Source organism: Salvia hispanica, chromosome 2 (genome assembly GCF_023119035.1).
Source record: "Salvia hispanica cultivar TCC Black 2014 chromosome 2, UniMelb_Shisp_WGS_1.0, whole genome shotgun sequence".
Taxonomy (NCBI): domain Eukaryota; kingdom Viridiplantae; phylum Streptophyta; class Magnoliopsida; order Lamiales; family Lamiaceae; genus Salvia; species Salvia hispanica.
In genome coordinates this window covers 31773242-31797556 of record NC_062966.1, presented here as the reverse complement: position 1 = coordinate 31797556, position 24315 = coordinate 31773242, and the positions used below count along the sequence as shown (strand labels likewise).

General features: G+C 38.6%; 6 protein-coding genes and 1 non-coding gene across 9 annotated transcripts; 2 read left to right on the top strand and 5 right to left on the bottom strand.

Annotated features, from left to right (window-relative positions):
- Positions 1 to 116: 116 nt before the first annotated feature.
- LOC125204504 lies at positions 117 to 699 on the bottom strand. The gene has a single exon (XM_048103180.1). The coding sequence runs from the start codon at positions 516 to 518 to the stop codon at positions 309 to 311; it is 210 nt and encodes a 69-aa protein (XP_047959137.1). The 5' UTR covers positions 519 to 699; the 3' UTR covers positions 117 to 308.
- Positions 700 to 2051: 1352 nt separating this feature from the next.
- LOC125206808 lies at positions 2052 to 3294 on the bottom strand. Its single transcript, XM_048106029.1, has 3 exons — positions 2736 to 3294; positions 2480 to 2594; positions 2052 to 2424 (listed from the first exon to the last, which is right to left on the bottom strand). Exons 1-3 carry the CDS (start codon positions 3292 to 3294, stop codon positions 2052 to 2054), a joined length of 1047 nt encoding a protein of 348 aa, XP_047961986.1.
- Positions 3295 to 6022: 2728 nt separating this feature from the next.
- Positions 6023 to 12377, top strand: LOC125208095 (calmodulin-binding transcription activator 4). The gene is made up of 12 exons (XM_048107652.1): positions 6023 to 6285; positions 7068 to 7193; positions 7284 to 7399; positions 8001 to 8089; positions 8386 to 8431; positions 8832 to 9249; positions 9362 to 9490; positions 9586 to 9800; positions 10206 to 10849; positions 10976 to 11546; positions 11661 to 11951; positions 12028 to 12377. The coding sequence occupies exons 1-12, from the start codon at positions 6276 to 6278 to the stop codon at positions 12094 to 12096; spliced, it is 2724 nt and encodes a 907-aa protein (XP_047963609.1). The 5' UTR covers positions 6023 to 6275; the 3' UTR covers positions 12097 to 12377.
- Positions 12378 to 12418: 41 nt separating this feature from the next.
- LOC125208096 lies at positions 12419 to 13282 on the top strand. The gene is made up of 2 exons (XM_048107653.1): positions 12419 to 12744; positions 12804 to 13282. The coding sequence occupies exons 1-2, from the start codon at positions 12547 to 12549 to the stop codon at positions 13188 to 13190; spliced, it is 585 nt and encodes a 194-aa protein (XP_047963610.1). The 5' UTR covers positions 12419 to 12546; the 3' UTR covers positions 13191 to 13282.
- Positions 13283 to 13299: 17 nt separating this feature from the next.
- On the bottom strand, positions 13300 to 14566 carry LOC125208097 (nuclear transport factor 2B). Its single transcript, XM_048107654.1, has 2 exons — positions 14137 to 14566; positions 13300 to 13539 (listed from the first exon to the last, which is right to left on the bottom strand). The coding sequence occupies exons 1-2, from the start codon at positions 14440 to 14442 to the stop codon at positions 13465 to 13467; spliced, it is 381 nt and encodes a 126-aa protein (XP_047963611.1). The 5' UTR covers positions 14443 to 14566; the 3' UTR covers positions 13300 to 13464.
- A 2508-nt stretch (positions 14567 to 17074) lies between these two features.
- TRNAS-UGA lies at positions 17075 to 17156 on the bottom strand. The gene has a single exon. It is a non-coding gene; the product is annotated as a tRNA-Ser (tRNA).
- Positions 17157 to 17356: 200 nt separating this feature from the next.
- LOC125204604 (histidine kinase 3) lies at positions 17357 to 23032 on the bottom strand. 3 transcript variants are annotated; one of them, XM_048103311.1, is made up of 13 exons: positions 22581 to 23032; positions 22268 to 22497; positions 21568 to 22176; positions 21041 to 21322; positions 20721 to 20890; positions 20416 to 20628; positions 20057 to 20243; positions 19911 to 19962; positions 19589 to 19818; positions 19396 to 19494; positions 18235 to 19316; positions 17806 to 18153; positions 17357 to 17716 (listed from the first exon to the last, which is right to left on the bottom strand). In XM_048103311.1, the coding sequence occupies exons 3-12, from the start codon at positions 22051 to 22053 to the stop codon at positions 17889 to 17891; spliced, it is 3066 nt and encodes a 1021-aa protein (XP_047959268.1). In that variant the 5' UTR covers positions 22054 to 22176; positions 22268 to 22497; positions 22581 to 23032; the 3' UTR covers positions 17357 to 17716; positions 17806 to 17888. The 3 variants fall into 3 exon arrangements, with proteins under 3 accessions (XP_047959268.1, XP_047959266.1, XP_047959267.1); XM_048103309.1 differs by having other exon boundaries at positions 21568 to 22497; XM_048103310.1 differs by lacking the exon at positions 22581 to 23032 and having other exon boundaries at positions 21568 to 22559.
- Between the last annotated feature and the right edge of the window lie 1283 nt (positions 23033 to 24315).

The window sequence follows — 24315 nt, the reverse complement described above, 5'->3', positions numbered from 1 at the left end:
AAAATGCATTTGTAAATAGTCGCATTCTTAGTTTCAGCGTTTTTAAAAAGAATTCCATTTCACCGAAAAAAAAATCCCAAATTTCCGAACTGTAGGAATGGAGCGTCTTTCAAAAGTGAAAAGGAAATGGTAACATTGCCCCCAAAAATCATTGAATTACATCCAATTTGATAAACAAAATTACAAAAGCAACCAAGAAATAGTAGCTAAATACAACAAGAAGCACATACCTTAATTATAAAACATGAAACAAAAGCAACAACCAAATAATCTAAACAAAAACAATAAAGGATGGGATAGGTTTGAGGCTAGCCAGTGTGGATGTGGATGCCAATGGCGATGAGGAAAATAGTAATAAGGCCAAAGAAGATAATGGTGTGAACCAAAATGGATAGCCCACTTGTTTGCATGTTCCCGAAATCCACAACCCGATTCCGACCCGGCAACTGGAAAAGGAGCCCCGGACTCAGCAACACGAACAGCACCACCGCTATCACCACCGGCCCCCAATCTGCCATAACTGCTTCTTCTTCTTCCTCTCTCTCTCTCTCTCTCTAATTAATTGGATTGGTTGTGAATTGTGATTTTGTGAGGACACACACTACACTTACTTATTTATGTACACGTCTCAATTTATTCCAAACCACCTCACTAAAGCAAAGCATATATTTCTGTCTCACCATTATCAAAATATAACCTCTTTTCTTTTAATAAATACTAGTAAGTAAAACTCTATCTTAATCCGGACACTTACTTATTTAATTATTTATACACAATGAAAATATTTGTTTGGATTATTTTGAAGTAAGTAGTAGTACTACTCGTAATTTGAGGATAGAAATGGACCCGTTACCAAGAAGCTTTGGACATGTGCCCACTAACTTAATTTGCGTGGCAGAATCATATACTCTCTGACTTATCAATTCCTCATTTCTCTATGTAATATTATATTATTATATTCCACCGACTATTTCTTTCTTTGTGATTTCGATTTTGGGTTGCGTGCATTTCATAAATTCCAATAAACACATTAGTACTACTCTCTTTCTTTCATCACTAAAAATAATTTCATTGATGAATGGCGCAAATTTAAATGTAAATTGATAAATATGAAGAAACATAAATAAAATGAGTAGAGTATGAACAATAAAAATAAAACTAAAAGAGAAAAAAATATTAAATAATAAATTAATTTAATATTCCATTTATAGTATTTATAGATTTTTATGAAATTAGAAAACTGAGACTGTTTTAACAGAGGACAATATGATACAGTTTAGATTGAGAACAAACGGGTCACCTTTCTTTTTAGCTCTACCACCAGTACTGTTTCAACATGTAAGAATCATTCTACAACTACTACCAAGTAAAGAGGAGGTTAGGAACCCAAATATCAATAAATAATACTCCTATATTGTAAATATTCGTTGAAAAGGAGCTCTCATAAAATATTGCCAATAAGGTATTCAAATGTTTCACAAATTTTAAAGCGAAATCGCAAATATTATTAAATGTCAAAAGATTATTAGTACAAAGGTTTAATTTCCAGCTGTTTCATTCGGTTTGTTTGCCTTTTGATTAGGGAACCAATACCACATATATCATATGATTCCAAACTTTTTAGCAGTTGATATTAGTTTTATTTTCTTTTATAATATAGTACTAGTAACTCATCTCTTGAGTGATGGGGTCTGGGCCAATCATGGGCAGCTTTGTTAAGAAATGGCCTTTTTTTGGTTTCAGAATTAGTGGGCCAAACAGCAGAACTTGGCCCATTAAAAACTATTTGATTTTAATGCCTATAAGGGCATCCACAATGGGACGCCTTAAGCGACACCCTATGCACCGCCACATCAGCATTTTATCATCCTCCTATTCCACCTGCAGTGGGGCGGACTATAGCCCGCCCTAAGCGACGCCCTAAGCATTTTTCTATTATTTGAACATTTAAATACTTCAAAATTTGGAAAACTAACTTCATTTCATTAAAATTCAAAAATTACAATACGAAAAAAAAAAACTACAATTTCTCAACGGCGGCGGTTGCGGTTCTAAACTTCTTCAATCATGTCGGTCATGAGTTGAGTATGGTCTTGTTGGTTGCGCATTGAGGCTTGTCGCTCTAGAACCGCACCGAAGCCAGTCGGTAATCCTCGAGTGACCGGCGAGGTCGCCGTGCTGGAGCTAGATCCGACTTCATCATCCACCCAATTGGTGACATGGCCACGTTCTTGTTCGACTATCATGTTATGCATGATGATGCACGCATACATGACGTCGGCGATGACTTCCTTGTACCAGAAACGCGCCGGACCTTTCACGATTGCCCACCGCGATTGGAGCACCCCAAAAGCCCGCTCCACATCCTTCCGCGCGGACTCCTGTTTTGCCGCAAACAAGACTCTCCTCTCACCAATTGGGCAGCTGATCGTCTTCAAAAAACAGGCCACCTAGGGTATATGCCATCGGCAAGTAGTACCCCATATGATGTGTGCGGCCGTTGGCAGTGAACTGAATGGCCGGACCGCGACCCCTACACTGATCGGCGAATAGGGTGGACGAGTTGAGGATGTTGATGTCGTTGTTCGACCCGGCTACACCAAAGTAGGCATGCCAGATCCAGAGGCGGTGGTCAGCGACGGCTTCTAGGATCATCGTCGGGTGGCTGCCCTTGTAGCCGCTAGTAAATTGGCCTCTCCAGGCCGTCGGGCAGTTCTTCCACTGCCGGTGCATACAGTCGATGCTCCCTAGCATCCCAGGGAAGCCGTGCACCGTCTCGTGCATCCGCATCAGGCTCTGACAATCATTAGCAGTCGGGCGTCGCAAATATGTGTCGCCAAAAGCCTCCACAACTAACTTACAAAATTTCTTCAGACATTCGCGGCCAGTTGTATCCCCGACGTGAAGGTACTCGTCGAACATATCCGCTGTTGTGTCGTAGGCCAACTGGCGGATCGCAACCGTGCACTTCTGCAACGGCGTAAGTCCGGGTCTGCCGATCCCGTCTTCCCGATACTGGAAGTACTCATCACGTCCCTCCAACATGTGCACAATGCGGAGAAAAAGATCTCGGCTCATTATAAAACGGCGGTGAAAAACATTCGCGCCCCACCTTGGATTCTCGGCAAAATAATCTGCGAACAGACGTTCGTGCGCTACGTCATGCTCGCGGGGGACATACGTCCGACGTCGTATCGGGCGAGGGACCCGCGCCTCCGCCTTCGCCGTCGCCGCCTCCTCCGCCGCCGCCTTGCTCCCGCTGCATTTGTGCCAAGCATTCCGCCTTGGCTTCATTAACGACATCGAACAAGGCTTGAGTCAAGGCCCGTCTGCAGCCATCCGATGTACTCAAATCGTAATCGTCGGGATTCATTTTTGAGACGATGAGAGAGAATAATTGAAGAGATGTGAAATTGGAGTGTGTGAAATGGTAGTGAATAGTAGTATTTAAATAAGAAAAAAAAATTTGAAAAAATTCAAAAAAAAAAGAAACGCGTGCCCATCGTCCGCGTCGTCCACAGTGGCGGACGATGCGACGGACGATGGGTATCCTCCGCGCATCGTCCGCGGACGATGGTTAACCCATCGTCCGTCGCATCGTCCGTCCCATTGCGGATGCCTTAGCTAAGTAATTTGAGCATGGGATATGCAACACTAATTTGGGATTCAATCCAACACTGTTGTAGAAAATCTACATTTTCTTGTTGTTGTACTCCATAATGGAGTTGCGAATTATAAACTCTATTATTACATCTTGATCATACTACATGCTATACAGAAATGGTAAAGTTATCTTCAACCTTAAACCCTTAGATAAGATAATCTAGTTTTAAATATCATATACATTCATAATTACATCAGAAATTGATGTATGTAGGGATGTTGAGCATGAATAAACTAGATCCTTCCAAAACCAGGGGAATATTCCAAATGATGGGAAATAGTAACTAGTTGGTTCATGGTTGATTGATATTGTAAAATTGAGTGATGTGGGCCTCACTGATGATACATTAATCAACCAAAAAAAAACTAATGGGCTGGACCACGACCCATATTTTATTACGTGGTCCCACCATCGTTATAAAATAGAAACGTGAAAATTGAGCTCATTTTACTAGGTTTGATTATTGTCGTAGATCTACTAGGTTTGATTCACAATTAATTTATCCCAATTGTCACGTTAGAAAGAGGGAGAAAAACTCATAATTTTATTCACAAGATACTAGAATAGTTCAAAGTCACGAAATTTCGACTATTTAATAACTGACTTTAATTAATTGATTCATCTTCGTCATTGGGTCATCTTCCTCGTGTTTTCCACCTCTCCATTTTCTTTTGTCGTTTCCTCTCTGTTGATTTGAATCTATTAAGAATAAAAGAATCTTTACACTTTTTTGTGTAGTGCAATTTTATGTTGGATCTAAGTAACACGTGATAAGTTGCACTCAAATAGTAGGAGTACTTTGTTTTATGGTGGACACTTATTGTTAATTTATTATACAAATTGAAATCCAATAGCAAGCAAGTATTGCTTCCTGTAACAATAGGTTACGTTACTTAAAGCACTAATCAAGTAGCAAGGAAAGTGCCCCAAAACCATGATAATGAGATGATATGATATTTCGAGAAATAGGCACAACATCGCATATGTTGTTTTTGCAATTTCCAAGATTAATTTCTTATCGGATAGCCTACTTTTCGAATTATGCATGAACCAGAACAAGTAATTAAATTAAGTTCAATTGACAAAATACACTAAATAAACGTTTCACATATGAAAGTGCTCCGAAATAATTTCAAAGAATTTTCTTTAAATCTAACTTTGGTCTTTTGATTTTCCCCTGAAATGAATTGAATTTTATGTGTGCATTGGAAGTGTCAGCGTAATTAAAAATAAAAACAACGATCATTTAAATGAGTCATTTTTAATTAAAATGATAATATGAGTAAACATATGAACTTTTGAGATTTTTTTATTTTTTTTATAAATTTTCCAGAATATCCTCTCAAGTTTAATTTTTCTAGTTTTCACCAATCATATTCTTTAAAATCATTTAATGTTTCAACAACTTTATTTGAAATCAGGGTGTGAGTATCATATATGTTTTCATCATGAGTATAACCATCATATGTATCTCAGCAACGAGATAAGCTTGGAGATTGAGCTGATAATTGATATAGAGATAAGACTCATGTTAATTATTTTATTTTAGGGAGATTAATTCATAACTTTTTATTGACTAACTTTTGAAACTGAAAATTAAAAACAACTACCCTTTTCAAATTTTGAAATTATACCGCAACAGTTAAAACAATGTCATTCTATTTCGAACGTTAATTAAAATAATCAAATTCGTCCTCATTTTATTTAATTTTGCTATATTAGTTTCAATTTCGACCATATTTGTGTCAGTATACGAATAACACATAGTAATATCGTATTGCCACGTTTGTCAGGTAAATAGTAACATGACATGTGTAGTAAATTAAAAAATAACGTTCAATGAAAAAAGTAGTAATAAATATTAAAAATTCATGCATTTACCTGCGGTTAACTATTACAATTGTTACACAAAAATGATTAATTTCAAATTTTTTGTTGGTGCAATTTTAGACTGAACTATATGTGTTTATTTTCATTTAGAACATGCTATTGTCATGGAATTACACGCAGGAAACGCACTAATAGAAAATTGAATGACAATCTATTTTGTGACTGCAAACAAAAAAACATGTAATATAATTATATAACCATATTTGATCCAGCTCATTAGGTTCAATCTCATCACCAGTTGTTATGGTACACTCAATTATTCATTATCCAATTGTCTTAATCAACTCCCTTCTCTTTTCTACTACTACTTTGATTATTCGTATAAATCAATACTTTAAAAGTACAAGTTCATTTTCCAAAGTTTATAACCATCCAAGTTCATTATATAAAATTATACTGTATTGAAAGTCAAGACCTCTACAATTTTGTAACCACTATTTTTTGGGTGTACATATCATATAAAATTATAAACAGTGAAATTTCCGCGAAATTGTCAAAATTGAGGAATATTTGTGTTTATTTACTGCATTTGACAGTTGATTTTTTGCTGACTCTCTCACATCTCTCTCCTCCTCTTTGTTTCTCGATCAGCTGAAGTAGTAAAATATCGCTCTGTGATTTCAAAATCAAGGTATTGCGTAGTCAGTGAAATGTGCCTCAATTCGCTCTGCTGAAGTGTTCAACTACAATTCCTGCGTTTAACAGTTTCTTCGTCGGCGCGATGCAATCAGGTGACTTGATTTAATTGTTCCATCTCCTTTTCTCTGTTTTATTCTCGACAGTTGTGATTAAATTTCGTTTTTGCTAATTGCCTCGAGTTTATACCCCTGTTTGTGTCGAATTTCATGAATTCAGCCTATTTACCCAGGCTAACTAAGCATCTACGCTGTAGCTGTAGCTCAATTATAGAGAGGTTTACACTTGACCAGTTTTGGCTGGTTTTCTTTTTTATTAATGTATGATTCTACTGTGTAGTATCAGGAGGCTTGATTCATGGCATAAATGCATACCATGGCAGTGAGAGTTGAGAAAAAAATTGAAAAATGGAACATTTACTTGTATATTGTGTGTATATCCATGTCTAGATAAGTTAGATTTTGTTACTTTTGAATATTCAAAGAATCTTTTATTCTGCTTCTGTTCACTTTTCTGTGGTACTAGATGCAAGATCTCCTGTAGAAGGACTTTAATTTTGGAGCTGGAATCTGGATGTTTTGGCTGCTTTGGTTTTTTGTCTATATCCAAACATGGAGAAAATGCAAAGAAAATTCATATTACTGACAATTGAACTCTTTTTAGCACAAGAAGCATTCCAGGATAATTTTTTAGTACTATAGGGTTCCCGAAATTAATACTATAGCTTGCATTTTGAACTGTTTTTTTTTTTGGAATTAAATTTACCCGGGATTCTGGATATTGCTGTTTATTTAATTGGATCCAAGCAGAGGACTGTGATCCTTGTAAGCTCAGATGCAACTGCTTTGGCCTTAACACAAGTGCAAAAATATTTCAGAATATGATATTATTCATCTGGCTCGAGAAGCTCAAAGTCGGTGGTTAAAGCCTGCCGAAGTTTATTGCATATTGAGGAATTATGAGGAGCACCAGCTCACCCACCAAGTTCCTCAAAAACCAACTAGTAATATTCGCATCTACTGCTTTTTTATCTGCTCAGTTTTTTAAACCCTGGATGAAAAACATTTGTTATTCCACTGGTGTATCTTAATAGGTGGATCTCTGTATCTGTTCAACAAACGAGTGCTAAAGTTTTTCCGGAAAGATGGTCATAGTTGGCGTAAAAGGAAGGATCAGAAAACCATTGCTGAAGCACACGAACGGCTTAAGGTTTCTGGGCTCTCATTTTGGTGTCTGCTTATGTTATTCCTCTTTTTTTCTTGTTTCTCTTTTACTTAATACTTTTTCTTTGAACTTTGAATTGTTCTTTTGATTTTAATGCCATGAATTTTGAGCCAGAAATCAGCTCCAATGATAGATTTAGAAATATCTGTAAAGACTGGTCACTCAGTTGTTATTTCATTAAGGTCAGGCATTTTCTATTAAATCGCTAACCGTTGAGGTAAAACCTATATATAACCTAATATTTTTAGGATCCTGCTAGGATATTTGAGCAATGAACATAAGAAGATATTCAGCTCTTTCATACTGGCCTGTGTTCCGCGCATAATTTCTGTCAACAGTAATGCGTAGAGATATGTTGAAAATCGTGAAATATGCATCAAATTTTAGTTACTAATGTGCATTTGGGACATAAATTATAGAACAATCAAACTGCAATTAAAGTATAGCTGTGATAGCATCATGTGAAGTTTACCTTAACATGCGCCCTTCCAGTATGCCCAACACTAGGGATCTAATTACATAGATTGAGTTTGCAATGTATGGTTGGTTACCGTGAGTTGTTGCTTGAAGATTTTGATATTTCCAGGTTGGAAATGCTGAAGCCCTGAACTGTTATTATGCTCATGGAGAGGGGAACCCTAACTTTCAAAGACGAAGCTACTGGATGTTAGAACCGTAAGTTTTTCACATTTTACTACATCAAATTTTGCCCCATTTATTGTCAGGGAAGTGACTGAGGCTAATGATTCAGTTGCAATATTGAATGTTTCATTTTGATTGTATGCTCAGGTGTTTAGTTCTTACGAGTAGAAAATAGATAACTTGTAGATAGATAAGCATCAGTCAGTTATCCCTCTCTGTGTGTGGCACATGTTAGCATGCTTGTGTGTGTTATTGCAGTAAGTTTTCTTTTGTACCAGGGTATATAAGCACAGTCTTCTTGTTAACTAATAAGTATTTTGATGTACCAGGGCGTACGAGCACATTGTTCTTGTGCACTACAGAGATATTCGTGTGGTAAGTGGTCTTGTTCTGGAGTTCAACCATATGCATAGCTAAGATCTTAACTAATGTTATTTATTTTTTTACCACTGTATTTTTTATGTTGCTGCTGTCATTTGAAATAATTTAAAAGGAGATTGACTTTAACAATCAGTTTTGCATATGTTGAGGTTGTATTGACTTCCTGATTGCTTAAGATCTTGTCATTTCGTGATTGAAAAACTCGGACTTTGCATGACAAGTAGAGTTTTTTTTTGTTCATCAAGACTGAGTTTAACATTCATTCAGTAAATATGTGCTAATAAAAACCACGTTATCTACACAGGCTTTACCTGTTTGAATGTTTTCCACGACTTTAAGGGTTTCTTCTGCTTAAACCTTAGCATGATTTACCCAATTCAGAGCTGGATTGCAGGGAAATGAGCAGTCTGGATCAACATCTCAGCTTCTATCATCATCTCCTTCCACCTTCAGTCCTAGTCCTACATCTTTTGCATCGGAGTTGCCAGACTCATCCTTTGTCGTAGGTGAATCTTATGAGTCGTATCATAATGAATCAAGTCCCAGCTCGGTGGAGATAAGTTCTACTCAAATTGTAAGCAATCATATAATGAATCAGTCAAAAGTAAGAGCAAATGAAGTATACAGTTCTCCAGGGCGGGATATGGATCAAGCATTAGAAAGAATTAAGCACCAACTGAGTTTAAATGATGATGAGGTGACAGAATGTTATAAGTACAACTTTGAGGCTGAGGATTCAAATGACCTAGATGTGCTGCGGGAATATGAATTTTCTGGTCTGACGCCAAATAGTTCAGGCGACATTCTTCAAGGTTTTCACTATTTTGTCTGCTTCTTCAAGTTCAAATTGAACAATTCTCTCTTTTAATATGATCAATTAAGCCAGAAAGTCTGCTAGGTTGCTAATAGGACATAACTTTGTAGGTGAAGGAGTTCAACAACACCAAAAACCACCAGGAACTGAAGTTGACATTTGGAAAGAGATGATGCTGGATGGCTCCAAGGATTTTCCATGTGCAGAATCACCACAACAGTTTGGAGGGCACGCAACTTGTATGGTTTCTTACATGACAATCTTTATTAATTTTACTATTATTTTGGAATTTTTTTGTTTTATAAGAACTCTCACACCCCAGTTACCATGCCAGCTTCTTTAATCCTCGAAGAAGTAGATTCACAGAAATATCGTACATATACTCCTACACCTCATGCTTACCCTCCGGCTTGCAATTCGCCATTATTTTACCAAGATGGTTTGGGAATGTCTCTTGACAACAACATAAGTTTGACCGTTGCCCAAAAACAAAGGTTCACTATCCGTGAGATATCTCCAGAGTGGTGTTATACCTCTGAGGGTACAAAGGTATGTATCATGAAAATTAGATTCAGCAACTACTAATATAGTTGTTTCTGTGTGTGTGCACGCTCGCATAATCGCATGTGTATTGCAGTTACTTGTTCCTACTCAGCATGTGCATGCCTGAGTTTGATGGCACTTTAGTGATTTGTATGCTTCATTTTTATTTATAAGTTATTACAGAAAATTTATCAGCCTAGTTTGATGGCACTTTAGTGATTTGTTAGATACAATATGATATTACCTTGCTCATTCTAGCCACAAATAACACATGCACAGACTTATAGTTATATATAGATGTACGCAACATGCATATATGTATTCGATTTTATCACTTGAGTTCATTTTGAGTTTTATCAGTATTCATATGATACTCAAGTTTCTGATCCAAGGTTCAAATTCTACTTGCAGATCATCATTATTGGGTCTTTCTTCTGTGATCCATCGGAATGTGAATGGGCTTGTATGATTGGTGACACTGAAGTTCCTGTCCAGATCATTCAAGAAGGTGTCCTCTGCTGCTATGCCCCAGCTCACTTGCCAGGGGAAGTTAGTATTTGTATCACTTCTGGGAATCGAGAGGCTTGCAGCGAAGTCAGGGAGTTTGAATATCGAGCCAAATCTGACGTTCCCGCACCTAGTAATCTAACTGGAACAGAGGCTTATAAGAATCCAGATGAACTCGTGTCGCTTGTCAGATTTGTTCAAATGCTGCTATCTGATGCTCAGCGAGCCTCTGAATCAAGAAATGATGAAGACTCATGGAGCCAAGTCATTGATGCACTTTTGGTTGGTGCTTCTACATCATCAAGCACTCTTGAATGGCTTCTCCAAGAACTTCTAAAGGAAAAGTTGCAACTATGGCTTTCGTCTAAATTACAAAATAATGAGGGGAAAGGCTGCTCTTTATCCAAGAAAGAACAAGGGATCATACACATGGTTGCCATATTGGGATTTGAATGGGCGTTGCAACCAATTTTGAACTCTGGAGTGAGCGTTAACTTCCGCGACAATAATGGATGGACTGCTCTCCATTGGGCCGCACGATATGGGAGGTATACTTTTTTTCCTCCAAACTTTACTTTCAAATGTAACATTCAATACTTGCATCCTACAACATTGATTGGATGGTGAACCACAGCTTAGTTGGTAACACCCATTTTCCGATTAATTTGCAACAGGGAAAAGATGGTAGCTGCACTGATTGCATCTGGTGCGTCAGCTGGTGCAGTTACTGATCCTAATTCACAGGACCATACTGGGAAAACACCTGCATCAGTTGCTGCTTCCTACGGCCACAGAGGACTCGCAGGTTATCTTTCAGAAGTTGCGTTAACCACTCACCTAACATCCCTCACGCTGGCGGAAAGTGAGCTTTCTAAAGGCTCTGCCGCGTTGGAAGCTGAAAGAACTGTAAATAGTATATCATCCGCTGAGTATGAGGATGAGGACTCCCTCAGGCAGACTCTAGCTGCAGTTCGCAATGCAACTCAGGCTGCTGCACGCATTCAATCAGCATTCCGTGCCCATTCATTCAGGAAGAGGCAGCAGTGGGAATCTGCAATACCCATTGGTGGAGATGAATTCTCCTTCCTAGAGAAGGACGCTCAGGGGCTTTCAGCTGCATCAAAGTTGGCATTCCGCTCTACACGCGACTACAACTTGGCTGCCGTGTCCATACAGAAGAAATACCGAGGGTGGAAAGGCAGGAAGGACTTCCTCTCACTGCGCCAGAAAGTTGTCACGATACAGGTGCGTCCGTCATATACATAATAAACATATACTCCCTCCCTCTCCCGTTCTAATTGGCTCGTATTTCTTTTTGGGTCGTCCCAGTATTGATTATGTTGTTGGTTGTGAGTTCAGGCTCATGTGAGGGGCTACCAAGTTAGAAAGAACTACAAGGTTTGCTGGGCAGTTGGTGTGCTGGAGAAGGTTGTGCTAAGGTGGCGGCGGAGAGGAGTTGGTCTGCGGGGATACAGGCCGGAGCAAGAGTCCATCGACGAGAGCGAGGATGAAGACATCCTGAAGGTGTTCCGCAAGCAGAAAGTGGATGAAGCCATTGATGAAGCCGTGTCAAGAGTGCTGTCTATGGTCGAATCTTCGGAGGCGCGTCAGCAATATCATCGCCTTCTTAGCAAATATCGTCAGGCTAAGGTAATAATGGCTTGCTTGTTTTCACCATCCAAATATCATAAGCCATAAATCTGATTTACTCTCTTGTTATTCGCAGGCTAAACTCCAAAGTGCAGACTCAGACACAGCTTCTTCTTATGGTGGTGATACACCCCAATATCCCTAGCATGGAAAATGAAGATTTTCACCAACTAACATAATTGGTGTATAGGAAACGTTAATTATACTACTACTTGTGCTAATCAAATTTTAGCTCTTAAGTTTGCTCTTCTGTAAATGGTTGTGATTTTCTTCTAGGTAAAATTACTGTCTGTAAATGGTTGTGATTTTCTTCTAGGTGCTCGAATTGCCAACCATTGATTACTCTTCCATGGGATATAGGTCTTTAGACAACTTTTCATCAAATATCAATCGTTTCGATTCGGTATGAAACAAACCTTCTCTTCATTTCAGCGTTAAATATTGTGTAGCTTGTAAGTTGTAACTATCATTATTCAAGAATTTTGGTAGTTAAATGAATGAGGAGACATGCTTTAGTAGCGTCCACCGCTAATTATCTAGTAATTTAGGGAGATATAAGAAGAATACATGGATAACTACAAATTGAGGTGGAATTATGTGTGTGACGTGTCAGCAGCCCCATCTCTCTTGGCCATCTCACACCCAACGATGGAATCATCTAGAAAGTGAGAGATGGGATCTGACAAACAAAAAAGAGGAGATGAGAGAGAAACCCACAAGGAATGTAATGGAGGATGAAGAAACCAACACCACCCAACTCTCCTCCATCAACCAACAGCCGCTGTTATCTAAGGTAAAACTATTGATGAATTGCTATTTACCAATTCCTGATTCAAGCTCTAATATCTGCAGCGTGAATCATCATTGGAAGAAGAAGATGAAAATGCTACAGATGAAGAAGAAAAGTTGGAGAAGGAGAGGGACAGCAGCAGCAGTAAAGAGATAATCAAAGAGCTGAAGAATATACAAAGGCAGAACACAATCACTCATTATCTTCTCACAGCTTCAATTCTAGTCACTCTGGCATGGCAGCTCTCTGAGTTTTCTCTCATTTTCAAAATCAAACAAGGCTTCAGCAATCCTCTCAGATCCATCGGAGGAGCAATCAAAGGCGTGCTTAGTGCCAGTGAGCAGAAGCAAACGCAGGTTATCCCGCCAACCTATCTGCCAGGACTCAAGATCCCGGACTGGCCCGGTTTCGACACCAGCAACGAGGAAGATGAAGATGATAATGACTAGACAGAGATCAATTTCTCAACACAAAAACAACTGTAAATGTATGGAGGTTCCAACAAGGTTTATATATGCAAAAGTATCAAGATTGTCAGACACCATTGGCTCAAATATATGAAAGGAAAATGTGATTGGTATAACCATACAAGCAAAAAACTCTTGGTCATTGTAACAAAGCATCAAAAGCACAACAAGAGCAAGCAATTTTGTCCAATATTTGGAATAAAAAATAAAGATCCATCAATCACCAAAACAAAGTAAATGGTATTCAAGAGACTCCTTATGCATAGTTGAGCCGAAAGATGTCGTTGAATACATAGAAGCTGCCCTGAGGTGTTGGCATCAGATGGAACATCTGCCACAAATAAAATAAACATTTCTATTCAATACTCATTCATACATAAAAAGAACAATGAGAACCATGATCAAATCATGAACCTGACTTAGTGAAACATACTTATGAAATATTCTGATGCATCAAAAAAACAATACAGTTTCATCCCTTTTTCACATAACTATTTGTATACTCTCTTAAAAGAACACTACTTCTCAAGTAATCATACATACAACCTCTTACACTATTCCAAGCTAATTTGTAATCTACTGTTATTTGATTTTGATCTTACAATCTCACCCTTCAAATACTTAATCCTACATTTCTTTAGCTCATCAAATTCTGATTCTGAATTGAGAGTACACAGCAATTCATTCCTCAGCTGCATCAATTATCTACTTGAACGAAAATCGTTTCAACTTAATCCAATACAGTATTGTTCAGCTACCGCAAAAAACTAACCTAGAACTTCAATTGAAGTTTAATAAACAAATCCATTAGATTCAAATATCTTAATTCAGCTCAAACGTCTCGACTTCAGCAACTAAAACATTAATCCAATAAAATAAACCCTAAACTTCCACGGCTTGAATTCAAAATGAAGATAAAAAACCTCACCTGACTAAACTTGAGAGCGTGCTGCTCTCCGGCGAGCTGGAGATTACCGGAAACAAAAACAAGCATTCCACCGGCGGGGCCGGACGGCTGGCAATCGACGGTGGTGATATGGTGCTGGCACTGCTGGAAAGGCAAGCTGGTGAGCTTGGCGGTGATGCTTTGGGTGCCTTGGAATTTCTGCCCCTCAAAGGAGAGCATCGACGCGTCCTGGTAGAGGCTCGCGAGCCCCGCCCGATTGGTGTCGAACGTGGAGTAGTAGTGCTCGACGAAGGCCTTGGCCACCGCATCTGGATCCATCGCTGCCATCGCAAAATTTTCCAATACTTTACCCTTGCGGCGGAGGAGTTGTTGCTTTGTTGGCCGTGGGCGAAGGGGGTATTTAAGATGCGGTATGAGGGTATTTTTGTCAGATCCAGTGCTCGCGTCTTTTCAACGCTTAATCTTTCATTTCTATTCTTATTTTCGAACTAGGGTTTGCTTTTAATTTAATTTTGTGGATCTATTTTGAATTCTGCTGCATTTAAAGGGAAAAGATTTCACTTTTATAATATCCGCATTTTTTTTTACCGAAATAGTGTACTCATTCAATCTATGTAATTTTATTTGTCTAGTAGTGATGTGTAATTTTCGAGTTCAAAAATTAAGCGTAAGATCACACAAGTTTAATAAAAATAATTCTAATATTACAACGATACTGCAAGAATACAACGTCGAATTTAGTATTTCGAGTGTCGATACACATGGGAATGTAAAGATTATTTAACTCTAAAGCAAACAAAACACATAATAAAAAGTACTTTGGTTTGAAGATTTTGATTTCAAAATCATGCAAAAACAATTAAGAGAAATAATATGAGCAAGACGACTTAAGAGAAGAAATTGTTACTCCAAACATACACGGATAATACGGTGATTTATTCTAATATCCAACTCTATCTTATGAATTACGGGACTATAAAATCAATTCTCGATGCTAGCACTAAACATGCTTGTCAAACAATAGTTTAAGAATAGCTGAACACATATTATATAAACTAACTTTCATTTATCTTAGAATCCTACGGATGCGCGAGACTCAAAGATCAACTATTAAAAGCACATGAAATTCATTATCAAATTATCGTCTAAACAATTCTAATTGACAATTCATTACCACAAAGATCTATCATATTCAAAGTTAAAGAGACATTTAAATAAGAATTAAGATCTACTACAAAAGATGCATCTAGAGTAATAAATCACACGAACAATTTAAATAAGAATTCAAGCAATTAAATTGTGGTAAAGACGATCATAAGTTAAAGAAGAACATTGAATAAATCACACGAACAATTTATCTTTCTACATGTTTGGAGCAACAATGGAATTCTTAGCCTATCATGATTAAACTAAGAACAATAATACTGAATGAAACCATGGTTCAAATCTGGAGAAGTCGAGGATGATGAATTGTTTAATTAATTAACTCTAATAATACTACGATACTGCAAGATTACAGCGTCGTATTTCAAGTGTCGATCCACATGGAGTTAGAAGATTGTTTAAAACTTAAAAACTTAAAAAAATGTAGCATAAAGATTTGATTTTTGGTTTTGAAAGATGTTACAAAATAAAGCTACAAGTTAACTAAAGAAAGACTATTCAAATGAGAAAATACGTCACTAGAAAGACTATTCAAATGAGAAAATACGTCACTCCAAGTTGCTCACTAGGCTTGTATTAGTCTACACCTATACAACGAAACATATGAAGGGATTAAAACATCAACCTAATCATATACACTGAATATGTCTGAATATCTCTCAAAACCGCTCCAACACCAATTTGCAACCTAAAATTGAGCAGTTTCGGAGAAAAATGCCCGACCCGGGCAAAATGGGGCCAACCCGGGCGTTTCCACTGTCCCCGGGCATTTTTTATGCTGAAAACGCTCGACCCGGACGTTTTTGCACTCCTCCGCGCAGCCTTCATCAAATGACCATAACTTCTTCATTCGAGCTCCGATTGAGGCGTACAAGGTACCCACGCGAAGCTATTTCAAAGACGAAGATAACGGTGGTAACATAAAAGAATTTGGATGTCATATTGATAGGAAAAGAATACTTTGATTGAATCAGACCCCACCGCTTTGGCTCATTGTAGTCACTCCACATATACATCTATCAACTAATATATAATGATCAAACCTTAATGATCAATTGATAGATGATTTAAACATACAAAATAGGAGAAAACTTGGACTATAATGAGCATCATTTGATTCACATCATCAATCATCCCTAGCTTTCAAAACCTCTCTCCTCTGCTCCATTAATCCTCACGTTCCAAGACTTGCCCAATGGTCTATTCTCCTCTATGAATGTTTACAAATTGAGAAATTCATTCACAATACTCGTAAATGAAGTGAAGCTTTGGAAATTGCAAACATTGAAAGAATATGCTTTTGCTCCTAAAGTGTTTGATAAAATGGATCAAAGAGGTTTTCTTATGGTGAATTAAGTAAAATCACACAAAGTTTGAGGGTATAAATATTGAATATTTGATTTGCATCAGCTAGCTTGACATTTACGTCAAAATACAAGAAAAAGTGACGGAAATTCAAAAATTTAGTAGTAGTAATTATGTAATTGCAACACTCCATTTGTTATGTGTATCGGATTAATAGCTTGAAATTTACCTCAAAATATAAGGAAAAAGTCACGGAAATTAGAAAACCTTAATTATTTCAATATATGTTATGTGTATTGGATTTAAAGATTGAAATTTATGGCAAAATACAAGAAAAATGTTACCAAAATTTAAAAAACATTTCCGTAATTTCAATATTTGGTATGTTTATCGAATTAATGGCTTCAAATTCACATCAAAATACAAGAAAAAATCACGGAAATTAAAAAAACATTGGAGATTTTTCGACATACAAAAAAGAAAAAGATAGCGTCGACAGCAGGGTTCGAACCTGCGCGGGCGAAGCCCAACAGATTTCAAGTCTGTCTCCTTAACCACTCGGACATATCGACTTCTTGCTATTTTTCTAAACTGTATTTAACAGATAATAAGAGCGTGGCTATTTTATCTCAAGAGGGAGATTGTGCATGGGATCTACACGTGTATTTCGTTACTAAAAATTGGAAATGTTATTTCTACAATTACACCATGAAATAAAGTATATCCAAGACTGCTGTGTTTAAGTTTAAGACTTTAATTATATACACATACATAACATAATCGATCTCAAAACCTCTCACTAAACAGAAACATTAACATTGGGCAGATCACAAAATCCCCTGCTCCAAATATAAATTTGGCTCTATTATTATTCAACCACCACCAAAATATGCCTACTATACACTTTCTACAGACTAACATCGTGTAACCCTAACCTAAATTCTTCTTTATCATACAAATGATGCTCCACCATCTATAGCGATTCTCCGGCAAAAGAATAGTCTTCGACTTCCGAGTAAAAAACCTTCCGGCCACGAGCACACCGACGAAAAGGAGGCTCCGTTTCGCCATATCCAGAACGGAGCCTCCACAAAGAATCTTCACCTTTCTATATACATTGAAAAACCTTCACCTGCACGGGGAATAGGATATCGATTATACAACGTTACTCCACGTTTTAAGACCGAGTAAGATAGGTTGAAAAATGGTACTAATACTCACAATTGGGAATATGCACAACCTAGCTACTGTGGAGTGAGTCTCGGCAGCACCTGAGATCCCGAGCCATCACGGCCGGATTTCTACTAGGGATGCTCGTCCGGTGCTGTTTGAAAGAAGCGTGAAATCTCGCGGTAAAGCTGCTCTGCCTCGAATGGTTTTGAGACGTAGCCATCCATGTCGGACTTCAAGCATTTCTCGTTCGTTGCCTGGATGACGTCTGCAGTCATGGCCAGGATCGGTACGTGCCAGTTTGAGACGTTGTTGTAGTCTTCCATGGAGAGGTCTCCACTTCGGAGACCTTTGTTGATGGCAGCCTCAGTTTTCCGGATTATCCTTGTAGCCTCGAACCTGCACGTTTTCCTACGGTTAGCTAAGCCGAACAAGCACTGATTCAACGTGTGAAGTTAACTCGATTTTAACAAAGCTTACCCGTCCATTTCTGGCATTTGAATGTCCATGAAGCAGGCATCGAAGGTATGGGGTGGAGTTAACAAAGAGATTGCGTATTTCCCTCGTTCTGCGTTTACCACGTCAGCGCCATACTTCTTCAGAGCGCCAGCGGCCACCCTGAGGTTTACCGGATTGTCATCCACAACTAAAACTCTCCGGCCATGGAGGAGACTGCTGAGGGTCGATGAGTGAAGCTCTCCATTGCGACGGCTCCTAACACCCATAACTCGGCGCAGGGAGGCAGCAAGCATATTTGCTCTCAGGGGTTTCGTGACAACAAACGGAGTCAGGTCATCTGAAGCCGAAACTCCAGGCCGGTTATAGCTCGACGAATTGGATAGAAGTAAGGTCTTAGGGCTGACTCCACAATCTTTCTTTAACTCATTATACAAAACCACCAACATATCTAATTGCTTCTCCCATACATCTTCTTCAACGAAAACCATGTTTATAGGCGTTGAGCCAGAAAACACTCGGCTGAGATGAGAGACTACCTCGACGTGAATCCCAAGTCGCTCGATGTGATATCTGGAGACCTTGGCACGGACAGGGTTAGGGTCCACGACTAGAGCTTTCATCCCCTGGAATTCTGAAGAAATAGTAGTAGACGGATGGTCAGGTATCTCCCCATTCGATTCAGAGCTGCCGTTGGTGAAAACAGCTGTAAACGTGAAGGTTGATCCCACATCGGGGGTGCTGGACAACCCAATTTCACCTCTCATGAGGTGGACCAAGCACTTACTGATGCTCAAGCCAATACCAGTGCCGCCGTGTGTTCTAGTGATGGAAGGGCCAACTTGCATAAATGGTTTAAACACCCGTTCTTGAGCTTCATGCGGGATCCCTTGACCTGTGTCCTCGACTGACACGATAATATTTACTTGATCTGCTAAGGACACCATCGCGGATGTTTCTCCGAAAATCGTGAAGTCGGCCCAGCTTTGCCGTCTGTCAACTACACTCAAGCCGCTCAAGGAGCTAGTCGGGTCTCTGTCCGCTTCCATTTCTGCAACTTCTTCAACGAGATGAACGGTCACAAATATGTGTCCTTTATCAGTGAACTGTAAAGGAATATACATAGTCAGTCAGTATTGGAACAGCAAGGAAACAAACGGATAACACTTTTTAAGTCGAACTCACTTTCATTGAGTTCCCCACTAGATTCGTGATTATCTGTTTAAATCTTCCAGGATCGCCAACCAGCATATCAGGGATTTTACTAGAGACGTAAGCTGCCAACTACACGTGCATTTGTCGAACATAAACACGAGTCAAGTTAGATAACTGTCAAAACAGGAAGGAAGAATCCACCAAGTCCAATAATTTAATTTACCTCAACTTTTTTATCTTGTGATTTTCCCGAAAATAGTGATAAAACGTCATCCACAATCCCCCGCAAATTGAAGTTCACTGCTTCAAGCTCGAGTTTACCAGATTCAATTTTCGCTTGATCCAACACCGCGTTAATAATTGAAACCAAAGTTTTACCACTCTCTCCTGCAACTCTAACATAGTCTTGTTGAGTGTCATCAAGATGTGTATCCATAAGCATTTGAAGCATCCCTGATCGAACAAACAACAGAAGCTCGGTTTGCTTCAGAAGCTGAAAAGTTATTAGATTTTGAAACATAAATAAGATGTATTTATTCACTTACCAAGAACACCATTCATAGGGGTTCTGATTTCATGAGAAACAGTAGCAAGAAACTGCAACGAAAGAAATATTGTATGCTGACTTCAGAGTACTTTAAAAAAAATAGGGTCTTAGCTTAATAATATTAAAAGATACTGAATAAATTACCTGAGACTTTGCAGTATCAGCATCCTCTGCTGCTTTCTTAAGACCCGCCATTTTTACGCAATCCTCAGTAACTTTGGCTATTCGACTCAGTGTAGCATGGAATATTTGTGCCGCAAGCAATGTAATTATAAGGATAAAGACAGATGTAGTTATTGCAACCCATGGCCACGGAGGCTTCTGCTTGAATCTGCATCAATAAATTTCTATCGAAAGTCACCACTATGAAATCATTTATAGATTCATCTTGCCAAAGATGACGAAAATTGATCCAACTACACATACAGAGAACCTTATACAAAATCGCGTATATTCATAGCCTATAAGAAAAGCATCGAGGCAAGAAGAAGAGCACACATTACCTGCAATGCATCTCATGCTTCCTGAAAGGATCTCCAAAGTTAAGAGCACTGACATGGAATAGCCCATCGAACGAAGCATTTGAGCCGTACATACTGATAGGAAGGGAGGAATTGGTAGTATCATACACGTTCACGAGGATAGTATGTTTGCTAGCAAGCTGTTGAAGTAGTTTCTCTACAAGTGATTCAATGTCGAAGATACCTCCAAGATACCTATTCGAAGAAAGAATATACTGAAATAAGACTAAAGGTAACATTCACATGAAAGGCCACTTTAGACGACACAATTGCGTTAGATGGCATACCCTGCACTTGCTTGGGTCCTTTCAGCTGGTGTTGCATTGGGAGGGAGATCCCTCTTATAGACGGCAAAAGTCAGTATTACTCCTAGGCGATTCGTTTTGAGCAACCTAAACGGGGCAGTTAGGACGCCTTTTCCTGATTCTCTTGCACGCAATATATTGTCACGATCTTCCTGTTAGCACAAGGAATTCTGTCACAAGGTATTCTTACGCTAATTTCTTCTCCCACATTGTATGATTGCTTGTGGAAAGAACTTCTATACACTCATAAAGTGAAGTACACAGAGATCTAGGAGACAGAAATCTTCATACGAAAAAATTACCTTTCCTGACAGCATATCAAGAGAGATTACATGAGCAACAGTTTCTTGAGCAAAGATGACGGGAGCATATTCCTTCTGCACAGGCGATGGTTCAAGGTCTTCTGGATGATATTCGTCTTCATGAACTGGGTTTTGTTCATCCTTGTCCATTCTCTTTATAGTCCACCCTTGTTGGATCTCAAATTGCTCCCTTTCATCATGAAGCACTCTCACTGCATATGCAACTCCACTAGTAAGAGGTCTCTCAAACGATGTTTTGTCCGTATACCTTGCGAAAGTTCTCTGCAAGTAAGCCGGGCAACAAGTTAAGGAAGGCACTTTACTATATACTCCATTCAAACACATCGAACGTTATAATTCCAGTACAAATATGCATGTTTTCACAGCAAAATCGATAAGGACATGATTTCCATAGCTTACAACGAATAAGGATTCAACTGAAAACGAGTGTATCCATCCATCAACGGACAATTAAGAAACTGAAAACAGCTTCAACTCCAACTAAAGTTACCTAATAACAGCTTTACCTGATCAATTGCTGAGGGATTCTTGGCATGGTGGAAGATTGAGATTATAACAGACATTGCCTGGATGTGATTCATGCTCACATTAAACTGATCCTGCAACATCCTCGCCCTCTCGTCACACATGCTAGTGAGCATTTCTTTCCTCTTCTCCACGGCTTGTGAGCTCATGTACCATAACACAGACAGTGAGATTATGAACCCAAACACTATCCATGCTATCAAAAGCTTGGTCCACCAATTCTTCTTCTCTTCCCCCGAGGGTGTATGCTGCGAATGCTGGTGATGGATCTTGGAACCACGCCCCGGTAGCTGATCCCACAGTTTCACCCATATCTTCCATCCATCGCCAAGCAAACTATTCTTGGTGGTCATGATTTTTCCATTACTCAGCCAATTCAAAGAGATCAAAGACAGAAACCAGCAGCAAAGCATCAAAAGAAGATGGCCCACCTTCAACCCAAATCCAACTATGTGAAGTAAGTTCATCTAACTCCAAAACAAGAAACTTTCAAACAGTAACAAACTCAGCAATCCTACTGAATTTTCCCCATTTCTATCGAGTGTTCACACCAGCACAGCCGTAGAGAAGAGATAATCACAGGATCCCATCTAAGAAACTTGAATCAAATCAGCCAACCGCCTCAAGAAAAATCAGATCAGGAAGACAACAAATTAGTGCAGGGCTATGTGATGATGCTACCTTATCCACCTTAATTGCCACAAACTTTAACCTCAAACACCAAGAATTGAGTGAGATGATAAAATTCTCCAACACCCCAACCAGAGAAAGAATCAAGGAATCTTCAAGATTCCACCTTTTTTCCTTGACAAAACGAGAACTTTGGTTTCTATCTTGTTAGCTACCAACCAAAAGCTCAGACGTAGAAATGCTCCGAAGCTACTAACCAAGCAAAGATTCCCTTCACAACACTGCAATCAAATCATTCATACCCTATAAGCAAAGCCAAGAATCTGCACACAAAAAGATAAATCTCCTTCTGAATAAGTTTTACCTCAAAATTCCTGAAAAAACACAGTAATCGAATTGTGCGTTTTTGAGTTTGACTCTCAAATGAGCCAACTATTTGGAGCTCTGGACAGCAACTGGGGTAATAATATGTTTGAAAGATTAATGATTGCTGCAGTAAATAATGTTCCCACTACGAGAAAAATAAATTGAAAAAAAAAAGAAAGCGAGAAAAAGCATCTATAGAAGAAAGAGGGGAAGAAAAAAGAAAAGAAAAAAGCTTAGATTAATATGGACACTATGCACAAGAATCTGTGAAAGCTAGATGAGGGGAATATGGTGGTAGAAATGTCTGCTAGTAAAGGACCATTATCTCTATCCCAATTCATCCATCCATCTATCTCCATCCGCACAAGAAAAGCAACAAAAATTAAAAAAAACAATAATAATCCAAGCAAAAGAAAAGATTAAATTTTGAAGATTAATAATTGCAGGAATAAACTAGCAGAGAGAATGGGAACAATAATTTATTAAAGAGAGAGGGCAGAAAAGGCATACTCCCACTCACCATGATAAAGAAAAATAAAAAATGACTGCTTTTGCCAACTCCTTTGATGTTCACATCCACTGGCCAAGTCTTACACGCCAACAAGTTAACTCTATTGTTCTTTTTTGGATGCATCCTCACATTGAAAGTCCTAACTACCCTTTCAATCATTCAAAAATATCCCAAATCATAACCTCTTCCCCCCTTTTTGACATTGTGTGTTTCAAGAACCCTCACTCGATTAAATAATTGGAACTGACACCAGCTCAACTATGATGATGCTGCTGAGGTAACTATCAAATAAAAATTCGTTCTTGACAATTAATCAACGAATTAAATACCCTTTCCCCTCTCAAATGGAAGTGACAGCCATGTTGGAAGGGGGAAATTTTTTCAAGAATTGATTGAAGCTGAGGCCCATGATGAGCCCTCAAGGTGTTATTATGTTTTGCTTTTGCTCCCCCTTGTTATTGAATCTAATTAAAGTGCTGTTTAGCTAAGAGGGCTTTGCACCACTAGCTCTTCTTCTAGATGGAATATAGCTCTCATAATTGAGAATTACACTTGGATTCTTTTATACAACAGACAAATCCCTATTGCTTGCTTACCTTATATGTAGATCATGCTAAAAATGCATACTGTGTTTGAACATAAATGCTGAATAGAAATCGAATTTCAAATACTTGCAAACAAACACAGCACACCCTCTTTAATTAAACTAGTAAGTAAGTACCTTTCACTATTGGAATGTTAAATTTTTGTTCAATGCAAAAAAAAATTGAAGGGTTTTGGCTTTTTGGCACTGACAAATTGACTTTTATGGTGCACAGCAAGGTTGTAACCAACAAACCTAGTCTATGATTGGATAGGCCTTGTCTTCCTCATCACCCTATTATTTGAACTAAGAGAAACGGAATAAAAGAATAAATATTCCCAAAAGGGACCGTAGAAGGGCAAAACGGGCAACAAAAAAGTGAGTGGCAAAATCGTAATATGGCTAATGAACGGGGGTGAAAGGATAAGAGGGGTTTTTGGGGGGGTCATGAAGTGATTAGGCCATCATACAGTCTACACCCACCTTCTTCTTTTTTCAATTTGATAAAAAATAAAAAATAAAATAGTGTTGGTGTTGTGTTCTGGGCTTTGAAAGCGACGGCCCACGTCAGCCCACCAGTAATTCGGCCAGACCGATGACGTTGACCGCCCTATATAATAGCCCATTATGGGCTTTTAA

Excerpts from the sequence above, each read along its gene's own strand:
- LOC125206808 (XM_048106029.1), bottom strand. The coding sequence starts at position 3,294 with ATGAAGCCAAGGCGGAATGCTTGGCACAAATGCAGCGGGAGCAAGGCG. Across the intron at positions 2,595-2,735 it reads GATGCTAGGGAGCATCGACT|CCGGGTCGAACAACGACATC; the intron begins GTATGCACCGGC and ends ACTTTGGTGTAG. Across the intron at positions 2,425-2,479 it reads GGCCGCACACATCATATGGG|CTGCCCAATTGGTGAGAGGA; the intron begins GTACTACTTGCC and ends GAAGACGATCAG.
- LOC125208097 (XM_048107654.1), bottom strand. The coding sequence starts at position 14,442 with ATGGCAGCGATGGATCCAGATGCGGTGGCCAAGGCCTTCGTCGAGCAC. Across the intron at positions 13,540-14,136 it reads ACGCTCTCAAGTTTAGTCAG|ATGTTCCATCTGATGCCAAC; the intron begins GTGAGGTTTTTT and ends TATTTGTGGCAG.
- LOC125208095 (XM_048107652.1), top strand. Across the intron at positions 7,400-8,000 it reads AAGCACACGAACGGCTTAAG|GTTGGAAATGCTGAAGCCCT; the intron begins GTTTCTGGGCTC and ends TGATATTTCCAG. Across the intron at positions 8,432-8,831 it reads ACTACAGAGATATTCGTGTG|GGAAATGAGCAGTCTGGATC; the intron begins GTAAGTGGTCTT and ends GCTGGATTGCAG.
- LOC125208096 (XM_048107653.1), top strand. The coding sequence starts at position 12,547 with ATGTGTGTGACGTGTCAGCAGCCCCATCTCTCTTGGCCATCTCACACC. Across the intron at positions 12,745-12,803 it reads AACAGCCGCTGTTATCTAAG|CGTGAATCATCATTGGAAGA; the intron begins GTAAAACTATTG and ends TAATATCTGCAG.
- LOC125204604 (XM_048103309.1), bottom strand. The coding sequence starts at position 22,053 with ATGAACTTACTTCACATAGTTGGATTTGGGTTGAAGGTGGGCCATCTT. Across the intron at positions 19,495-19,588 it reads CACAAGATAAAAAAGTTGAG|TTGGCAGCTTACGTCTCTAG; the intron begins GTAAATTAAATT and ends ATGCACGTGTAG. Across the intron at positions 18,154-18,234 it reads CAAATGCCAGAAATGGACGG|GTTCGAGGCTACAAGGATAA; the intron begins GTAAGCTTTGTT and ends GAAAACGTGCAG.
- LOC125204504 (XM_048103180.1), bottom strand. The coding sequence starts at position 518 with ATGGCAGATTGGGGGCCGGTGGTGATAGCGGTGGTGCTGTTCGTGTTG.